The sequence below is a fragment of the Suncus etruscus genome, chromosome 3 (genome assembly GCF_024139225.1).
Source record: "Suncus etruscus isolate mSunEtr1 chromosome 3, mSunEtr1.pri.cur, whole genome shotgun sequence".
Taxonomy (NCBI): Eukaryota; Metazoa; Chordata; class Mammalia; order Eulipotyphla; family Soricidae; genus Suncus; species Suncus etruscus.
The window spans coordinates 64,777,794-64,799,078 of NC_064850.1; the positions used below are offsets into that span (position 1 = coordinate 64,777,794).

The window sequence follows — 21,285 nt, forward strand, 5'->3', positions numbered from 1 at the left end:
CGATCTGAGTCCAGTTTGAGAGTCATGAGCAGGGCTCCTGGTTCGAGCTGTAGCACTGGGCCAAATGCCTCTCTAAGGCCCATCCCAGGCTAGATCCTGGTGATCTGTTCGGGTTTATGGGTCCACGGTCTGGAACTGGTTTTGCTCTCACACCCACAGAGCTGCTCAGCCTCTTGCAACAGGGGAAGGTGAGGACAGGCAGTGAAGAGCTTCCAAAAGCTCATTTCTAGGAAGGGGAACCAGGGCCCATATTCCAGTGAAAGGCAGAAACAAATATGGTGCGTTGAATGAATGTATGTCATTTGCTGTGTGAACAGCAGAGTCACCCAGATGTGGGGACACATTAGTTGGGCACAGTTAGGAGGAGAAAGCCCCATTGGAGAGGTAAGAGCCCAACGGGGATCCACTGAAGGAGGGGAATAGCAAGGGTGCAGCGAGGAGAGCCCACCAATAGGGGGCACCTCAGTCATCACACACCTGTAGTCAAAGGAGCCGTCCTCTTCTTTGGGATCCTCCGGGCCCAAGGGAACATCCTTCTTTTCTCTCACTTGGACAGAGAAGCAAAACAGGGACAAGATGATTGAGAAGGACTCTGATACAAGTAGAGGCACTGCCCAGGTGGTTCTTGCCTCCCACCTTCTCCAGTTCCCAGATCTGCTCCTCCTCATGCTCCATGGCATTGCCTGTACCCCTCTCTGCATCCTTTCCATGAGGGCTGTCTGAACCCCAACAGACAAAGCTTCACCTTGGGATCATCCCTATTACAAGTTTTGTGTCTTTTTCTGAGGCCCATCATAAGAAACTCATCTATTCCTTGAAGTGGGCACTGTTTCCCTAAAGCTCCTAGCCAAGAGGCCCTCCAAACTCCACCTCTGCCACCTGTCCCTACACTGCACCACCATCTATAAACACTCATAGACCCTACCTGAGATGAATTTTCCCTTCCCATCTCCCTACTACCCAGAACAGAGTGTGGCACACAACAGCTCCTTGGGGGAAGGACTCTACCCTTTTTAAAGAATGAGGGTGGCTAATCACCCCTATCTTCGGTGAGGGAAGATCCAAGCTCGTGGTTTATTTATTTTTCTCTAGGTCTAAGGGCTTAGGTCTGGGGAAAGGAGAAAGTTAGATCTTTCTAGAAAGGCACTATTTCTAACTGTCTAAGGAAGACTTAGAGTTTATCTGATGAGTTTTTAGGTGTTCCAGGAGGACCTGGAATGTGAGGGAACTTCCAAGGGTACAGGAAGCAATTTCATTTAAAAGCCCAGCATGAGATTTACTCTTGGCTCATCCTTTATCCTGTCTTCTGTCACCCTAACTCTTCCCCACCAACCACAGACAGATGGCTTTCTTGCCTATTTGAAAACAATCGATATTTCCAGAAACAAGAGCACTGAGGTCCTGACCTTGACCTTGGTTTATCTGAGCTGGAGGACCTTGAGCTCTGTGCAATGTTTTTCAACTTTTCACCAACCAAGGCCCCCTTCCTCCCACCCTTCTTTACATAATTGTCATCTATGGTCCCTTACACTATTCTGGTGGTCCATGGAGCCCTTGGTTGAGAAATGCTCCCTAAGAGCAAAAAAATGACTCTTTGGAAGTGCACAATATTCTACAGAGCTGACAGGGCCACTCTCTGGGCACAGGCTCCCCACCCTCTGCTCCCCATGACCCAGTCTGCAAACCTCATGGGACCCTTTGTAGCTTCTCCCAGGCAGAGGTTTAAAGAAAAACTCTTTCCGCCTGTGGTCTGGATCAAGAAACTAAGGGGATCTGGGTTGAGAGCAGTGGCTCAGGAGCAGATGGGCAAGCTAGGGAGGAACTGGAGTCCTCCCATCCCTTCCTACTCCCCGAGGTGGGTATGCCTGGCAACTGGAGGAGATACAGGGTGGTCAGAGTGGCACCCACAGTGAGAATAGATCCTAGAAACAGAAGGGGACTGGATGACCTTGCCCTTGTCCCTGGGCCACCTCCCCTTTTTTCCCTCAGCACTTACCTGGGTACTTGCCCCCTCGACTCCTCTTGATGAAGCAGACAATGAGCAGGATCAGAACAAGGAGTGCGATGGCACACATGAGCCCGATGAACCAGCCCTGGGTGGCGATGTCAGCCTGGTTGTTGGTGTAAGCTGGGAAATGCAAAGCATAGGTGTGGATGAGAGAAAATGGGGCAGGTGAAGGAAGGCCAGGCTCGACTACAGACCTTTTGGAATCCAGTGCTCTGGGCAGCATGCGGGCCCACTACCCTGCTGCTAGAACTCAGAAAATAAAGAGGCACCAGCAAAGTGAGAAGAGGCAAAGGAAAGGATCCAAGGAGCAGAATAAGAAGCAGGAGATGGAAAGGGCCTTGAGGACCAGGCCTGGTATTCATGCCAACCAGAGTCACAGCCTGGTAGGAGCTGAGGCAAATCCAAGGCTTAGTTGTGGGACTTGATTCCCCATGAATGAGCCCTGAGGAGGAAATCAGAGCCGGAAATGCTGTAAATGGGACCCAACATGACCTGAGCCCTGCAGGCTCCTGCAGCCCAGCCCCCAGGTGCTCAGTGCTCTTTCTTCTACTCAGATCAGTCTGTGTCTTAGTGCATGTCCTGGATGGTTCAGTATTAAGGCTGGTTGTCTTCAGTGTCTCCTGTGCCACCTCCACTTGTGGGGCACCATGGCAGCTGTGACAGGTGATCCCTCCCCCATCATTATTGCCTGGAGTTTGGAGAGACCTGTCTCAAGCAAAAGGATACACGGGCCCAGAGCGCAGAGCTCCAGGTGTGACAGAGCAAGGCAAGCTGAGCCTGTGGGGCGGGCAGGACCCAATTGCCCTTCTGCTTTCTATAGATCAGAAAACAAAAGAGACGCCTTCTGAAACCAGCTGCCATAGAAACCAAGACTCCAGAGGGGAAGGATCAGAGAAAAGATCCAGAGTCCCACCAGCCAGCGTGGCACCTGAGAGAACAGGACTGCTAGGAACCCCTGGGGTCAGGTGGACACAGAGGGCCCCCTCCTCTGCCCCCAGGCTTTCCTCACCACTGCTTATGGGGTGGGTGTGTTTGTGCTTCCCTCTGCTTTGCCTGGGTGGTGAGAGCCTTCCAGCACTCAGTCAAGGGCAAGTACCCAGAAGGGTCTTAATGAATAATGGAGACAGGCAATAAAACCCAAGAGAACATAGTATGACACCCCTACCTGCCAAGGGGAACTCCCAACCTGCATCCACTATGCTACCACAGGTTTCTATCCACACCATCAGAGTCCAATTCCTCCCCTGTTCCAACTCTCTAATGTTTCAGACAAAGCAGTCAGGCCCCATGGGGGCAGGCTTGGGCAGTTCTCTTGAACCCTTCACTCCTGCAGCTGCTGCTCAACCAATGTTACCTCCTCAAACAGGTCTTTCTGGGTGATGGGCCAGTGCTCTCCCAGCTATCACAGCCCGTGGCACTGCTTGCCATACTATGACCATCACTGTCTTACTAGCACTTTTTTTTTTAGACTGGAGTGATAGCACAGTGGGTAGTGAGTTTGTCTTGCATGAGGCCAACTCAGGTTCAATCCCCGGCATCCTATATGGTACTCGGTACCCTAAGCCTTCCAGGAGTAATTTCTGAGTGCAGAGCCAGAAGTAATCCCTGAGTACCACCAGGTGTCAAAACCAAGATAAACAATAAACAAAAGAAACCTAGCACTTCCCTTGTCTTGTGCTTCCATTTCTCAAATTATTTTGCTTCACATTCACTTTTTTGGGGTGGGGGGCAAGAGGCAGAGGGGGTTTCCCAGCAGTGCTCGGGAACAAGCAGGGACCACTCTGGTTGATACCTGGGCAGCATAGTGAACTGGATAGTTAAAGGCTTGGTTCAGGCCATGTTTTGAGTACTATGAGGAACTAGAGATTGAATTTGGGCCACCATCACGCAAGGCTTGTAGTCCAGCTTGACTTATTTACTTGGCTCCACATTATCTAATTTAACCCTCACAATAAACCCAAGAGATGAGCGTTCTTATTGTGGTTCCATTTTTACAGATAAGAAAACTGAGACGCTAAGAGGTTAAGGGATTGGCTCAGGTTATCTGTTGGAGGCTGTACACTTTGCTCTCTTCTTTAGCTCCTATGACTCCTGGTGTGTCCCCAAGGCCAAAGCAGAGCCTGACACATATGTGGGAGAATTTTGGTTCACATCTGCTCAATTCAAGTGCCTTTGATAGCTGCTCCTATGTCAGCTCACTTGACTGTTTGGGGTGCTGCCCCTTGAACCTGCTTTCTGGGTGTCCAAGTCTAGCTTTCAGAGTAGGAGCCAGCTCAGTCTTCCTGGCAGTGATGCACCTTCCTGCTCTTACCACCTAGGCCTGCTGATGCAGACACAGTCTGGGCATTTTTTACAACAAAACTCTGGAGGAACCATCTCACTGACAGTCTGCACACTAATTAAGTTTCTCAGAGGGAATAGCCAGAATCTTCCACTGCACCCAGTTCCTGTCAAGCCCTATCTCTTGTCAGTTTAGTGCTAATGTCAAGTCACTCTCGACCAGGGCTTTGGCCTTCACTGAACCCAACTCTCTATTGGTCTCCATATTTTCCTTTCATGTCCTCTCCTGCCCTACATCTGTAGCAGTTCCTCTCCCCAGCCCCACAGATAACTTAGTCTCTGGGAGCTGGGCCTGGCCCTATTGCTCCCAGTTCCTGCCAAGCCCCTTCTCCTGTCAGTGGGTGTTAGTGTTAGGCCACTTTCCACCAGGGCTCTGGCCTTTACTGCCTGACTCTTTACTGGTCTCCTCTTTCTTTTCACATTCTCTCTTGCCCTGCATCTGCAGCAGCCCTTCTCCCAACTCCAGAGACAACCAACCTCTGGGAGCTGAGCCTGACCCACAGCCCCAAGGTATACCTTTCTCTGAAACTTTTCTCATATCCATCCTGCTCCATCCTCAAGAGTCTGCCCTGGTCATGCCAGTTTGATCCTGGATTCCAGGGATACATCATGTGATTTTCCTCCTAGGACTCTTCCATCCTGCCACAGGCTGCCTGAGCACACTGGGCTTTGCCTTGGGGCCCCAAATTTACTGCATCTTTCCCAGTCCATGGCCCTTAGTGCTCTCCTTGCACATTCACCCCACATCTTCCAATCTGACTCCTTCAGCTCGTACAGACTGCCCAGCGCTGGTTGCATCTATTTATTTTACTCAACATGTTCAATCTCCCAAGGCTTGATCTCCAATGTCAAGGCCACAGATGACTTCGCCAAGTCCCTAGTACTGGCATTGATTATCTATCCACTAATCAATTAGTAATCCACTTAATTCTAATGTGGATATCCGGGGGCACAGCTTTAGTTTTTTTTCCCTAATGCCATTAAGGAGTCACCAGGATTTCAGGTTAATCATGCACTGTGTTTGGGTGAAAGGTCCCACCTTATTGTGCTTGTGTTGGCTCTCATTCTGCCCTCTCCCACCTACTCACAGAATGCCTTATTCTCACAGTCCACCATTTCTCACAGTTCCATGTGACATTCAAGTGTGACCTTCAGGCTTTATCCCAACAAAGCCAAAGAATTTTCTGTGAAGTTACGATACGAGTGAAGTTTGGACTCAAAGCCAAGTGGGATAGCAAGTAAGTGGTCTTGCTATCAAAATGAACTGAGAAGAACTCAGGACACAATCTTACTACGGCATAGATGATGAGAGAGAGAGACGACTCTTAGTAGGCCCAGAGCAGTGACATTTGGTCCCAAACACCTCACACACTGCCTCTGGGTACGCCAGGGTTCCTACACTTGACACACCACCACTAACAGAACTGGGGGTGTTTACCCCAGTACCTGGCACCAGAACTAGCAGAGGGATCAGATGGCAGCTTCTCTGGGCCACTAGCCTGGCAAATAGGGCCACATCTTGTGCATATGCCCCAGAGCTAAAGTGTGTGCCTGCCGCACACTGCAACATGCCACTCAGAAATCAGCAGCTCCTTGCCCAGCTGATGGCTCCTGTCACTTCCAGCTCAAATCCAGAAGAATCAAGTTTGGCCACAAGACAGATTTGCTTTGTTCAGTCACTAATCTGGTAAGACAGCAGTTTCCCGAATAATGTCAATTTCTGAGAACCTGGCTGAAGGATGACAATCCAGCGGATGTTGACTGAAATGACATGACTCAGATACCGATGTTTATCATCATTCCTTTCAAGTCACAGCTTCCAAGAACCATTAATGAGGCTGAGGTACGAGCGCATTTTAGAAGTGAAGACGGGGAAACAGAAAGTTGAATCTTAACATGCAATCCATCCCCCCATCTCCCCCCAAAGCTGCGATTCTCTCCAACGGAACCGGGCTAACCATGTAGTGTCTCCTGTGTCCCTCCTTCCTTCCTAGTCTGCCCTGTGTGCCATCCCCACCCCCACCACGAGGGAATATAGGGGCATCATTGGGACCAAGATGTATTTGCAACCACTCTAGCCTGAACCCATGGGGTCCTGTGGTTGTCTAAAGGCCCAGTGGTGCATCCCCTTTGATCATAAATTTGGGGCACTTGTGAACTTGGCTCGGGTCCACTCAAGGTAACAGGTACTTGTGTGTGTGTGTGTGTGTGTGTGTGTGTGTGTGTGTGTGTGTGTGTGTTTTGGGCCACATCTTGCAATGTTCAGGGCTTATTCCTGAGTCTGTCCTCAGGGATCATTTATGGCAGTATTCAGGAAACCATATACAGTACAGGGATTCAAACCCAGATCAGCTGCATGCAAAGCAAACACCATATTCACTCTCTCAGGCCTAACACAGAGAACTTGGGAAGGAAACAGAGGATACAGACACTTGGAAGGGCTCTCTTCCTTCTGTGAGACTCCAGAGAAGTCTCAGTCAGTCTGTACGAACCCCAACCTTGGCACCTTCTGACACTGGAGAATATTGAGAATATCACTCTGAAACAGGCTACCTGGAGCAGCTCTCCACACCACTGCTGCTTCCAGTGCTGTCTGACAGGTTAGACAACCCTGAAAGAATTACGGGTCATTCTACCCAGTTCTCACCCAGCCCCAGGACTCAGCACTAGAAGTTAAGCAGCAGGCATGTATTTGCCAGATCCTGAGGATGGAGCTTTATCCTCAAAACTCCTTTGTGTTGCCAGCTTCAAGCTGGACTCACATTTGAAATGAAGCAAATTCATGGATGTAGCAAAGGACCTAGCAAATTTCTAGATCCTGATGGATCTGACAGTCTGGCTTCTTACTGGTTCACAGGACAGTATGACCATGGCCGGCCTTGCTTGCCTGGCTAACCCCCTGATTCCTGCTGGCATTGGCCAGGCAGTACAGGGAGATAAGGAGGAGGTCCATACCAGTGGGGTCTAAGAGGCAGCAGGCTGAATGGAGACTTTTGTATGCATGAGCAATGATCCCTAGAGCCAGTCTCCTGGAATAATTCAGAGTGCCAGGTACAAGAAGAGAAACATACATGTGACCAATATTCAGATATTCATGGACTTCACTGCCTGTTTTCCCCATCCTTAGATCAAATGACATCCCTATGGGCAGGAACAGACCCTTCCTTCCCTCTGTCTCTCCCTATGCCCTTTGCCCTCAGGTCCAGCATGTAATGTAGTTCCCTGTATCCAGATGGCCATGCTGATCAGCAGAGACTTCAGGACTGCACACCATTTGTGGAGCCCTTGCTGGCTTGCAGCAAAGCCCAATGGTAGACAGATCATCTAGTACTGAGCAGCTTCTCTCTTCCCTAGCACCATAAAAAGTCAACTTGTACCATGACAAGCTGGGCACAAAAATAAAATAAAACAAGAAAAGTTGTTTCTCACATTAAGTTCCTACTTAAGATGGTGGTGGTGGGGTGTTCATGCTGCTCGTGGGTCAGTTCTTGGGGAGATTTTTGGGGTGGGTGCCTGACCCAGCCTGGAGGAGGCAGGTGTGTTCGTGCACCCAGTTCTCAGCTTCTAGTGAGGTGGGGACTCCCCATACAGCTCCGCAAGAACATTTCCTCTCCACTGAGCATGCACTTTGGGTTCATCTTGGTCTCCTGGGAGCTGAGACATGCCATGCAAGCTGGGGAAAGGCAGGGACCAGTCCTCATTCCAAGACAAGCAGGGAGCTGAGAATGAGAATGAAATGCCCCATGCTTGTAGGGGATGGCTAGGCCAGTTCCCCTCTCACCTGTACTGGTCATAAAGGTGATGGCGGTACTGCTGATGCCCTCGTTGTCCCGGGAATAAACTCGCAACGTGTACGTCATCCCGGGAAAGAGATCTGTTAGCTGTATAGGCTGGGCCTGGGCCTTAACAGCGACAGTTTTTTTCGTATGGTTGCCTGGGGACAGAAACCTCAATCAGCCTAGAGCCAGGCACACGAGCTGGAGAGGCAGCACTTAGGTTCCGGGTCACCTGTTGAAGGCAGAAGCATGGGGACAGGGGGCCAGGACTCAGGGCCGTGGCCATGCACCTCCGGCTACTGCTGACTTAGTCACCAAGCTATGTTCTGCTCATGGCCTCACAATGGCGCTCACTCACTCATCAGCTAGAGTGAGCTCAGCACCACTCTCTAGCCAGGCTCTGCTTCTTGGTGCTCAGCCCTGGTTTCCAGCTCTCAATGTTCTCTGTATGGCTATTTCACAGCCCAGGAGAGCAAGAATTACTGTGGGGTACATGGCAAATGGGAGTGGGAAAAGTGGAGACCTGAGTTCTGGGTGTGTGAAGGGCTTCAATATCAGAGAACTAGGGTGGGTTTTTGAGCCCTCAGGACATGGATGTGGACCCCAAGAAGGGGATAGCTACCCACTCTGCTGTCCCACAGGCCCAGCTTCTGCTCCCTTAATCTGGAAGAGCCAGATTGGGCTCAAAACACCAAATCTCTAAGGCCCCAGGTTGTGTGTGATGGTTCCACTTGTGTTCTTGGGAACAAAGCAGTGCTGTGACCCAGTTCTGACAGGTTGCTGCTTCCAGAAGAGATGTGAGAAAACACAGAATTGAGCTGAAATCCCTGGGGAGATTAATTGGGACCCATCTGAGAACTATTCTGATGTTGTTGTTGTTGTTGTTGTTATTGTTATTATTTTCAGTGCCAAGGACCAAATCCAAGTGTCAGGCATGCCAGACATTATCATTATTGTTATTATTGTTGTTATTATTATTATTATAATTTTCAGTGCCAGGGACCAAGTGTCAGGCATGCCAAGCACACATGTGGCCACAGAGCCATACTCTAGCCGTGGGAACTTCTCTGACATAGATGCTGTTCTTTACCCTGGTGCTTCTATCAGATAATCCCAATCTAATGGCTTCATAGCACTGCTTCATCCTCTGTGAGCCAGTCATGCCCTGCTCACCACTGTCTGCTCATGGCCAGATTGCACTGAACCATAATGAAGCCAGGAGCACAGGCCGGGTGAGCGGGGGAGGCCACAGGACTTGGCAGGTCAGCTTCCCTACCCCAGCACCGCTGCCGCCACCCACACGGCAATGCTTACTGTCAATGTACTCAACCACAAAGTCAGTTCCAGGCCCGAAATTGTGCTTCCAGGTGATGTTGGCCCATTTACTGTTGGGGAGCACCGTGACGTTCCATATGGACTGTTCATCGGGGGCTGGTGAGTGGGTTAGAAGAGGAGTTAGTGGTGAGGAGGCAAGCAGCATTGGTGACAGACGCACAGAAACAGAGGGGAAAGGGGCTGGCATGATACCCAGCTGGGCACCATGCTATGTTGGAGGTCAGGCCAGAGCCCACAGCTAGGGTAGGGACAGGTATGTCAGGTGGACCTGGAGCTGGGAGAGCTAGGGAATATCCAGAGTAATGGTGGGGTGGGGTGGGGGAGGCAAGAGCAGTTATGGGGTTCCCTGCTTGTCTCTTCTCGGCATGAGGATTGGTCCTGCCTGTTCCCAGCTTGCCTGGCGTGGTCAGACCAAGGCTCAGTAAGGCCTTGAGAGGCTCCTGTAACTGAGTAGAAAAGGCCTGACAGGGCTCACTATGAGGGGCCTCTGCAGTCATATTCAGTTAAAAAGACCCACTTGATATGGAGAACAGCCTGTACTTATCTAAAGGAACTTGGCACTAGGAAACCCGAGAGCCAAGCAGAGAAGTGTGGCCCAGACACAGAGGAATCTGGTTCTGTTGCCTTTGAGACTAGGCATAGTACAAAAGCCATTTACTCCCTGGTTTTTATGGGTTGGAAACCACTTCATCAAAACTATGCTGACTGAAACCATTGCCTGTGGACAAGAGAATGGCACTAATCTTCAAACACTATCATTTTTTAAGCAACCCCACAGTCTGATGATCCCATTTTTCCACAAAGATCTAATAGTGAACACTAGCATAAAGTCTTGGATTTCAAAGATGGTGCCAGTATAGCTCCTGTATATTTATTAGCATAGAAGTGGGCCCTTGTCACCAATTCACTCACCAAAAATAAATGACTAGAGTACAGTGGAGCTGCATTAATTCATTATGTATCTGACATATGTCTGCAGGACTGGAAGGAGAAAACCTGATCTTGGCTTCAAAATGGTACTTCAACTGTGTGTGTGTATATGTCATATACATATGTATATAGACACTATATATACACACACACACTGGCAGTTGCTACTTTCATTAGGTGAGGGAACAAGTCAAGGCCCATTGACAACTCAGTGGGAAATCCCATAGGGATAGCAGCAGAAACTTCTCTACTGCTTTAAGTCACCCTGATTCCAATTCCTTGGGCTCTGATAGTGGGAACTAATGATGATCAGTAATAATTTGGGGACCAAGTTTCTGACCTCTTCCCGCTGGGCCCTGGAAATAGAGAACTGGCCCTAATCAGAATGTCTAAAGAGTTAGAAGAAGATCAAGTGATAAGAAGCCCCAACAACTTGGAGAAGGAAGCTGGAAGCTGGCATGGCCACAGAAAAGGGCCAGATATAGGCTGCTGAGTAAAGGACAGTTCAGAGAGAGAGAGAGAGGCAGGAGAGTTCTCTCAGCTAGAGAAATAGCCGGGCTGGTAGACAGCTACAGGGATGTTCTGCTGATGGGGAACCTACAAAATGAAGAGATAAGGTAAGAAATACAAAGTCTCCTTTTATGCTGAAGGATGTCAAGATATAAGGCAGGATAGAGAATAAAAAGAAAATGATCATCTTAAAAGACTTTTCTGCCAGAATAAGGGCAGTGGGGATGTTTGAGAAGCCTCCAGTTCCAAGAGACAATTGATCGAAGGCACAGCAGGACAAAGCTGTGATATGGCTATCAGTGTGGGGTCTGATACCAAGGGACCAGCCCCTGCAGCAGCAAGGTCATCTTCCCCAGAAAACTGACTCTTTCATCCTTCCTGCATTAAAGTGGACACTGTATTCTATTTTGATGCCAAAGATGCCATGGATGCCATGGTCCCAGAGATTACCCATCCCCAAACCACAGAGGGCATCTTTCTCCCCCTAATGAGAACACTGTTAAACTCAGATGGTTCACCTGTAAGTGAACCTGCATCCAGGTCTGAAAGCTGGAAGCTTGTCTCTTGAGATTCCCACAGCTGCACAAAAGGACACCCATAGTGTACAAGCCCCATCCTCATCCTCAGCAGCCTCTGCTGAGAGAAGAGGGGCAGGCGAAAACGGGCAAGAGCTACGGCAGCCTTCGAGGCTGACAGCAGGCCAGAGTCCTCTTTGCTGGGTTACTGAGGGCGGGATGCTCAGTTCTTCAGGGTGCTGGATTCCTGAGGGTATACGCTCTCTCTGGAAGAACAGATTTTTCTGGGACTGACTGCAGGAGGCAGGCAGCCCTATGGTGTGTTCTTACAGGGCCTCTAGAAGATTGCAACAGTCCTACTGTGAGTTCCCCACCTGGGGTTGGGGAACATGCGTGGGAAGAGCAGAGATTATCTTTGGGCTCCTTGATAGCCATTTTCTGGAACCTCTAGCTCTACAGGCAAAGACTCTAAATGCCTTCAAGAGGGCCCGGGCAGCTGGCAGGAGAAGCCCCACTTTCTCCTCCCAACTACTCTCCTTAGAGCACTCAGCCCCCTTGACTATCCTGCGTGGAAAGGAGACAGCCCTGTCACCCAGGCCCCAAGCCCCTTCCTGTAGCCATGGACCTCAGTTTAAGAGCAAGGAGTGGTGAAGAACCAGCCCAGCCACCAAGCAGACTTGGCTATGAGCATTTCCAAGGCAGAAGAAAGAGCGGTGTGGGGAGTCCCATCCCACCCGCTTCTGCCAGGGGATGCCCAAAGGGGCAGGCAGCTGGACGTGGCAGTACCAGGTTCGTGTATCTCAGTCCTGGTGGTGGAGGGAGGCCTCTCCGTGGTGGTGGCAGCGACGGTGGTTGTAGTGGTGGCAGCAGTAGTGGTGGCAGCGGTAGGTGCAACAGTTGGGACGACGGGGACTGTGGTGGCTTCGGTGGTAGCGGCAGTGGCAGTAGCCTCAGTACTGCTCAAGGCACCTGTAGCACCCAGGGTAGTTGGGGCCAAGGTGGGAGGAGCTGAGAGGTAAACGTAAAAGAGCCTGGTCTGGTTGGTTTGGTCATTCTGGCCTGAACACGCGGCCCGCACACAGGCAGCGTGTCAAGAGATGAAGCCCAGGGGTCAGATGCTGCCCCAAGCGAGTGCGAGCAGGCCAGCAGGCCACAACTGTGCGGGGGAGTACACATCCATGAGCACGAAAGAGAATGAAGCCGAGGGTTTCATTTTCTTCTCATGGTCTGTGTGGCTCAAGCACCACATGCACCCAGGCAGGGCGGGGTGAGGAGTGCTTGGGCCCCAGGCAGGGGCCCAACGATGAATACTGGGTGGCCCATGCATATACCCAAGCAGCATCCCTGGGCCTTCTTGAGTCCTAGCACAGCCAGTTTGAAGATCACAACAACCCCAAGTGCCGCCCTTGGTTCTCTCCACTTTTGATTCTAGGAAAGGGGCTGATGCTCGCAGCTGGTGCCTTGCTTCTGGTCCCAGGAGACCAGAAATCCAGGATATGAGTTCTGATCATGCCGGATTTTTTTCTAATATTTTTTTTCCAGTTCACATCAGGGCTAACGCTCGCTGCTTCTCTTCCCTTGTCGAGCAGCTTCAACTATGCATTCATGATCGACTTTCTTCTCTAGAAGGCTTCCTGGCCTTTTACGTTAGTCCTAATATTTGTTAAAGCTAACAGATTAAGGAGGAAAATGAGAGATCCACCTCTCTGCCCTGCACTTCTCCTCCTGTGATTTGACCTGGGTCTGTTCCCTAATGCCAATGCCAATGGGCCAGGAAGTAACTAAGTAGGTAACTAACTTCCAAGGAGCAGCGAGAGACCATCCTCTGACAAATCCTGAAGTTTGAGACATTATTTATTGTCCCCCATCCGGCCCACCCTCTGCCAGTAAGCAGCCAAGTGAGCTGGCAGGGAGACAGCTTTCCTTGGGAGGAGAGATCCCAAACATTCTCATTCTCAGTCACAGCGCAAATGAATCCCTTTCCCTTTCCCTTCCTATGGGCCCCACTGGGTCTTTCTGAGTTTTCTACTCTCTTCTTTCTGGTATAAGGTAAAAGACATTTCTGGACTAGGATGCTGTTCACAGGAGGCACAGTTGGCAACGCCACCTTCCAAAGCCCAAAGCCTAGCTGTCAGGCTATGTGGTGGGGTCAGGGCAGAGTGACACAACTGTCCCCTCTCAGACATTATTCCTATATGTATTCAGGCCTGGATGGCAAGTTCAGTGCTGGAAAAGCTCTAAAAGAGGAAAATGGCTTGTAGCCCCACCAGGACACCCCAGCGTCCTCTGTGCAGAGGTGGCCCTGGTGCCTTGGACACTCTGTGCTCTGTGCATCAGTAAAGAACGTGGCAGGAGACTGAGTCCCACCAGGCAGGACCACTCTGCTTTAATTCCTTCCAACAAAGCATTTCCAATACTTTTTGCCAAATGCAATGCTCATAGCCCCTCCACTCCCCTGGCTATCAAAGGCCACTTAACACCCAGTCACCTCAGGACTAGAAGTCCAGGGGTCCCACCTCACTTTCTTCATGCACCAGTGTTCCCCCATCCAATTAATGCTGCTTTTCCTCAGTGATATCCCCCTCACCCCCATGTGGCCCTGGATCTTCACACAGAAGATATGCACCTCATACTTGCCAGACTGGCCAGGTCCACATCTACAATCCTACATATTGTGATAGAAGAAAGAGGGCAAAAGAGGCCAGGCCAGGGCAGTGGCTTCCCAGCATGCTTTGTGGGCAAAAGAGAATCTTCTGCCATAGAGCCCCACAGCAAGAGAAGTGCTCAGGGCTCCCTGCTATGACAGACAGGAAGGACTTGCTTCTTTTATTGCCTTTCCTCCAGGCACAAATGAGGGGGACAGATAGGGAGAGGAAAGTGCTTTCCCTGCATCCTCCCTAGAAGAACACTTGAGGCCCAGCTGGCAGTTCACACATGCATGTGTGCTCAATAGCTGTGGCTGTAGTTCCTGGGCACAGAGAACAGAGTTCTAAGGACAAGGCCAAAAGGGGAGGGTTGAGTCATTAGAGGTCAGGAGGGAAGAGACACATTTTATGGAAACAGAGCAAGATGACACTAAATAGAATGTTTGTCTCAAATAAATGCAGGGGGTGTGGGAGGTGAGAGATGGGGCATTGGTGGTGGGAATATTGCACAGGTGAAGGGAGGCATTTTTTTTTCATGACTGAAACCTAACTACAGACATGTTTGTAATCATGGTGCTTAAATAAATATATTATTATAATAAATATAATAAATATATTATGTGGTAAACCAGGGTAAGGCTGGAAGGAGAGGCAGTTCCAGACAGAGTGCACCTATCCACCAGCCCCATGGTCCATACAGATCTCGAGGGGCCAAAATGTCATCTCCTGTCCCTTCTATGGGGCACTGTGGCTGGAGAACCACCATTTAGAACTGGGTAGAGAGATTGTGGCTAGGCAATTGGCAGTTAAGTGGGAGGTCAATGGTGTCCTGAGCTGGAGTGCAGGAGCCCTCCCTGAAGGCAGCATCAGGAATAGGGGCTGGTGTGGGCTGGGTAGAAGTCTGACCCTGGCATTTAGGGAGCGCCACAGAGGGAGATGGAGAAAGTGGAGAAAAGAGACGAGTCTCCTCAGCCTTTTCTAGCACTTGCCAGAGCTGGCCTTCATTTACAGATCATAGTGAGTCCAAGCACAGCAGTCCCCAGACATCCCCAGGTGGAAGGTTCAGTCCAAAAATGTCCACATGACGCAGGGACGACAGGACTTTTGCAGATGGCGGGGACAGATGGGTAACAGCCGGCATGGCCGCACCGCACACACTGCACGCATGCACACGAGGGGCTGTGGTCCCCAGAAACAGACCCTTTTGGGAGAAATGCCCAGGGATGGAAAGGAGGTCTGAGCAGAGCAATGGGTACCAGGCTTTGTCAGAAAGAGGGGAAACACGAGGAGTGAGGTTTTGTCGTCACCCTCGTTCATGGTGCTGTATATAAACTTCTAAGTGAGGAGCAGGAAGCGGATCCTGAAGCAACTGGCATGGGAACCCTGGTGAAGGCAGACTCCCTGCCACCAAACCCACCTGCATCAGACCTCATGGTGCCAGAACAGGAAGGGGTAAGTAGAAGGGCTCTGGCCAATGAGTGTCTAGAACATTCTCTGGCACCCCCCCCTTCATCTGCAGTTCACTAGATCTTGGCTACCCTGAGCACCGGCACCCACAGCATGGGGCACATGACCCACATGGCTTCACACCCTTCCACTCCCTGGTCCTCACACCCTTCCACTCCCTGAAGTGGAGTTCAGACCCTGTTTGGGGCCTGGGTTCCCTGGATTAGTGAGGAGAAAGAAAGGAGCAGGGGCGGGAAGGAGGGTGGCGCAATACCCACAGATCTGACTGGCAAAAGAAATGAGCAGGAGGAGGTGGATGCAACAGAAATAGAACCTGAAGCGGGGCAGGGAGAGAATTCGGCAGAGGGGGGAGACCAGTGGGCAAGGCCCCACACGGCTCCTCACTGCCTGCCTGTCTCTCCAGCAGTCTGGAATGTGGGGTGTGCCGTAGGCTCCTTGCCAATCTCTGCACTGTCAGGATGACCTTGCTGACAGTGAAAGGCACAGAGGACAGAAGAGCACAGTGCCCTGGGGTTCCCCACCTGAGGACAGACTCGACTTAGGTAGTCAAGTACCATGGGTGCTCTTCAGTCAGCAGCATGAGGCCTGACCCACCTACCCACCTACCCATTCCTGGCTCCTGCAGGGCATCTGCCTCTCACACTCTGGCATGAATACTGCTCTGAATTGGAGAACTCAGCTTTCTGCCAGCTGCAGTGATCACCGGACCCACAGAGGCCCCGGTCCAGGTCCTAGAGCAGCTAGACTCTGGCACACAAAATGGCTACACTTCCCTAACCAGGGCCCAGTGCAGATGGCAGAGTGGGCATGCATGCAGCATGCAGAGCCCGCGTGCATAGCAGGTTCACCCAGGACAACCTCTTTTAGCGATGGCGGCCTAGGGGACAGGACAGGGTATTTACTCTCTGCTGCTAACCGCCATCGCTGAAAGGGTGAGTCCAGTCATGCTTCATCCCAAGCCTCTCCCTCCTCCTCCCTGGTCAAGACCAGCACCGCCTGTGTGGCCAAAGGCATGCCCGTTACCTCTGCTGCTGGTACAGTACCTGCGGTTGGAGCAGCTTCAGAACAGCGCCCAAGATGGCAAGGGAGAAAGGATGAGAGAGGGAAGAGAAAAAAGAGACAGGTGAAGCCATGGACGGGCAGGCAGAGAAGGTTCTGGTTGCAGCCTGACCCTCAAAGATGCCAACTAGTGTTATGGGTCATTTTAGCACCACTGGACCTCGAATATTCTTAGGGGCCCCGGAGCCCTTCATAGAGGCTCTGTCTTCACCCTTCCTCAACCACAATCTCTAGCAGAGGTCAGGACTCTCACCACTTGGCCTACTTGACTGCACTGAACTTTGTCAAGCAGTCAGGTGACCCGATGGCACGAGGCATGGGGTCAGAAAGGGTGACCCACTGGGCCAAAGGTGGTTGACCCCACTGGTCACCATTTCAGCCTGAAACAAGGCTAGTGCTCACTACCAGCTGTGCTGGATGAGGCAAGAAACCCAACTGTGGGAGTGTCCTGAAAGGATTCCTGAATTTGATGTAAAGCCCTACATGAAGATGAAGGTCCCTTTGTCCCCTTTTTGGGGCCACAGAATTCTCCCTGGGTGGCCTCTGCAGCTTGACAATGGGGCTTTGTTTCTCTGATGTTCAGTATCAAGGCACAGATGTGCAGAGAGAAAGGGCCCTTTTATGTACCCCTTTATCCAATTCAATGCTTGAGAAATTGACACCAGCATAGCCTGGCCTTTGGGAACAGGAAGATATGGCAGCCACATCCCCAAAGTTCTGCCAGTCTCCATCAACTGCAGAGGGGGCCTGAAGAATCACTGCGGTGCATTGGGAGCATGGGAATCCATGTTCCAAGGAGGGGGGGTGTCAGAGTGGCATTTCCTGTTGCTCTTGGCTCAGAGGGACTGAAGGCTTTTCTACTGGCCACTGTTGAAGCTTGACTCAAACCCCAGGCACCCCACTAACGCTCTCCTGCAGACAGGGCATACTGTGGGGACAGTGCACTGGGGGCTTGACTTGGAGTAGTGACTCCAGAGCACAGCTGAACCTGAACCTAACCAGCTGCTGAAGGAAGGGACTACCTGTGTAGGTAGTCCTAGCAGTGGTGCCTGACCACATGGTAGGTGTGCAGGAAGGGATAATATTACAGTACCTGGGGACCCAACAGGAAGTATTTCTCCTTTTTCTGGGAATCTATGACCTGGAAGCCTTTAATCCAGAAGGTAGACATGGAGCGCCCCCTAGTGGTGCTCTGGGGCACCACTTGGGTTAATTGAGAAGCTGCCCAGATGTTCAGCCTGTTTCAGGCTTCCCTTTCTGCCACAGACCAACAACTCACACTCAGGCTGCAAGGAGGGCCTTGGTCCCTACCACCCTGGTGGATGCTCCACCTTCAGCAGCCTTTCCTCCTTTTTCAGACCCATATGACCCAGATACTGAAAAACAGTCTTGCCACCCTGGCTAGGTGAAAGCTGTCCTGCATATTCACTCCTGGAAGGCTTCTATTCATCTCATTGCCACTACACTGCCTGGTTCCCTACAAGGAGGTAAAGGAAAGTTGTCCCATGGTAACCTGGATCTGAAGCATCATGTGAGGATTGAGGCCTTCAGATACATGCCAGCACTCAGAGGGTCTTCTACAGAGAGGACCCCAGGGCCTGCATAGCCCCAGGAAGAGACCCAGAACAGAACACACCTAGACTTCTGCATCTTCCCAGCCTTTGCTCATGGCCACGACGCACTTACCTTCATTCGGGGAGGCTGGGGACTCCTCAGTGACAGCCTCCCCGGAGCCCACCTGTGTCCTGGCACTGAGTGTGAAGCGATAGCGGGACACAGGATCTGCCCTTCGCACCATGAATTTGGTCTGGTTGGGAGAAAAGTTTTCCACCATTTGCTTTCCCAGTTTGGTACCATTAACTGTGGAGAGAGAGACAAGCAAAATGGACTTTAGCAATGAGTACTTGGATGGGCTCCATGACCCACAGTTGGAGGAGAAAGATGTGGGGATGAGCAATGAGGCATTATGGGCAGGGTCCCTGGTTCCATGACGGGGTTAAGATTCCTCCACTGGCACTGTGATCTCTAGCTCCCTGCAGAGAGCAGCGCTCACTCAGGAAGATTACAATTATAATCCCTACAGCTTTTCAACAAGGACAAGATGTCTGAGTTCTTTACATCCTCTCACATAGAACTGTGATAGTAACAGGAGCTTTGGGTAGTTAATGCCTGTGTCAAAGGTCTATTGGCTGGCTCTGCCAGGGGAGGCCAAGCCCTGGTGGCCACAACAGCAAACATGCACACTGCTGGCTGGCTGTGAAAAAAGCTCACAGTAGGAACCCGGCCTCCAAGCTTCCTGGGAGCTATAGCACCTCCCACTTCTCAAACCTAAGGGTGTCTATTCCAAGCTTCTGCCTGACATAGTCTCCTAACTGAGCCATTCATGACCAGTCATGACCCAGACACTGATTAAGCTGTTCCCCAGGACCCTGTGGATGCATGTTCTGTGGATATGTGTCCCATGGATACGTGCCCTGAAGATGTGTGCTCCATGGATATGTCCTGTAAATGTGTTCTGTGGATCCATGTTCTGAGGAAGTATGTTTCATGTATGTTTTCCATGGATGCATGTTCTATGGATGTGTACCCCATGTGCATGTGCTCCATGGATGCATATCCTATTGATTTGTTCCATGAAAGTTGAATGTTCCATGGTTCCATGGATGTGTGTTCTAGGGATTTGCTTTCCATGAATACATGTTCCAGGGATGCATGTTAAATGTTCCATGAACACCTGTCCTGTGGATGTGTCTTACTTACCCAACTGGGCTGCATCGGGAGAGCAGGGATTGGGGCTCGCCTGTCTGCCCTCATCCTAGGGGGCATGTTTTGGCAGACCCTCCAAATGCTCTCAGCACCTACTGACTATCTCAGTTCCTCAGGGAGAGTAGTGAGAATGGGGCTTCCCGCGTAGAGGAGGAAGGCAGGACGTACAGGCCAGGTATTTCAGAGTGTATCCGATCACAATTCCATTGGGGTGCTCTGGGTGATCCCACTCCAGATGGATGGTCTCCAGGTTCGGCTGCCGGACTCGGAAACGCCTGGGGGCACTGGGTACTTGGGGAAGGAGGAGAGAGCAGGGGAAAAGGGACAAAAGAAGAGGGTGGGCCGGTGGAGGGAAACAAGAAGGAAGCACGATGAAAGCACTGCCCTGGGCAGCCCCCATGGGGACACTGCACAGGGGATAGTGTCAGAGCCATATCCCACACAGACCATCCTGGACTATAGTGTAAGCAGGTACAACTATTTATGGGGAGGAGAGTAAATCAGGTAACCAGGTTTTCTGAGACTGTCAGGTATCCGAATGAGCCCCTGGTCATGGGCCAATGACAGAACAAAAGTGACTAGCTATTGGCAAGTGGCCCAGGCATAGGCAGGGCCCCTCACTGCTTGGTCCAAGGAGTGGGCCCAGACCTTAGAGTTGAGCTAGTTGGGTTTAGGGTGAAGAGAAAGACATTGGGGTTTGAGGAGTGAGAGGGAAGAGGAGAGGCCAAAAAATCCCAAATGAGAGGTTGGGAAAGAAAGGAATAAAGAAGACAAGAATAGGGAACTGAGGAAGAGAGGAAGGAGAAAAGGAAGAAAAACAGGCATAAAGTACTGAAATTGGGGGTAGAAAAGAGCTGAACAGGGACACAGCTGAGGAGTGAGTGATGGGAAAATACCAGGGTGCTCTGCAGGCTGGGCCCATGGACCCATGAATCCACCAAAGCTCTGGATTCCAGGGTGCAAGAACTGTGTTGTGAGCTAATGGACCACCTTAGGAAGTCAGGGGCAAGTCTGCATCTTCACGTGGTGGGTAGTACAGTGCCCACAGAGCAGGCACTCAATCTGCAGAGCCTTTCTGAAACTTGGTCAACTCCAGTCTTTTCTGAGGATTCACCTGCTGTCAGAACGGGCTCCCCAAGGATGGGGTGCTTTGTGCAAATGATGGAATCGCTTGGCCCATGGGCATCTGCTCCTGAAGACCATGTAGAGGAGAGTGGGTGCTGTCCGAACCAGGCGGCACTGGAGTTGCAGGGCTCCCCTCATCCTGCCCCCCAGGAGCTAAGGCTGGACCTACCTCCCTCAGGGGTGGTGAATTCCTTGGTCTCACTGCGAGGCCCATCGCCTCTGCCATTGACTACAACCATCTCCAGCTTGTAGTTACTGTAGGGGAAGAGGCGGGACACCGTGCCGCGGGGGCGGTCACCAGGGAAGCTGGCCTGTTGTCTCTTCTGAGACACCCATAGGTTCTTCAGCAAGCTGCTCTCCCTCCAGAAGTAGGCCTTCAGGACAGAGGCAGGTCCATGAGGCATGGCCGGCAGAGCCGGGTTAGAGGTTAGTCATGGTGCTGGTGACTGGTTTTTCCTTGCTTGTCACAGGCCTCAAATCCCTCCTAGGGCCAAGAGAGGCTCAAGGAATGGATCAAGAGTCCCCTTTGTCAGCCACTAGAGTGTAAGAATTGATGTCAAACCAGATACAGGATTTGTACTCCCAGAAATTTCCCAAGTTTGTCTGTGGAACTTACATCCTGAGATTTAGGTCCCCGTTGAGGGAACAGCTTCTCAGGGGATTTGGGCCAGGGGCACAAACAGGAGCCAGGGTCCAGCTAGGGACTTGAGTTGTATTAGTGCAGTTTAGCTGGGCAACGACAGGAGCTGGGAAGGAGCAGGTCACCCCCAGATGCACATTCCATGGATGTGTAGATAGCTCCAGAAGTC

The 21,285-nt window shown here is 51.2% G+C and overlaps 1 protein-coding gene across 16 annotated transcripts in view; it reads right to left on the minus strand.

Moving 5' to 3' along the window:
• Positions 1-21,285, minus strand: part of NFASC (neurofascin) — a 182,133-nt gene that overhangs the window by 3,966 nt on the left and 156,882 nt on the right. For 5 of the 16 annotated variants that reach the window (XM_049770590.1, XM_049770587.1, XM_049770589.1 and 2 more), the window contains 9 exons: positions 20,646-20,850; positions 19,520-19,642; positions 18,272-18,445; positions 16,570-16,584; positions 12,201-12,422; positions 9,439-9,555; positions 8,130-8,282; positions 1,997-2,128; positions 478-547 (listed from right to left, as the gene is read on the minus strand). In XM_049770590.1, coding sequence (XP_049626547.1) covers positions 478-547; positions 1,997-2,128; positions 8,130-8,282; positions 9,439-9,555; positions 12,201-12,422; positions 16,570-16,584; positions 18,272-18,445; positions 19,520-19,642; positions 20,646-20,850 — 1,211 coding nt within the window. Of the gene's footprint in view, positions 1-477; positions 548-1,996; positions 2,129-8,129; positions 8,357-9,438; positions 9,556-12,200; positions 12,423-16,569; positions 16,585-18,271; positions 18,446-19,519; positions 19,643-20,645; positions 20,851-21,285 lie in introns of those variants that run through there. The other 11 variants (XM_049770601.1, XM_049770599.1, XM_049770596.1 and 8 more) reach the window with 6 other exon arrangements.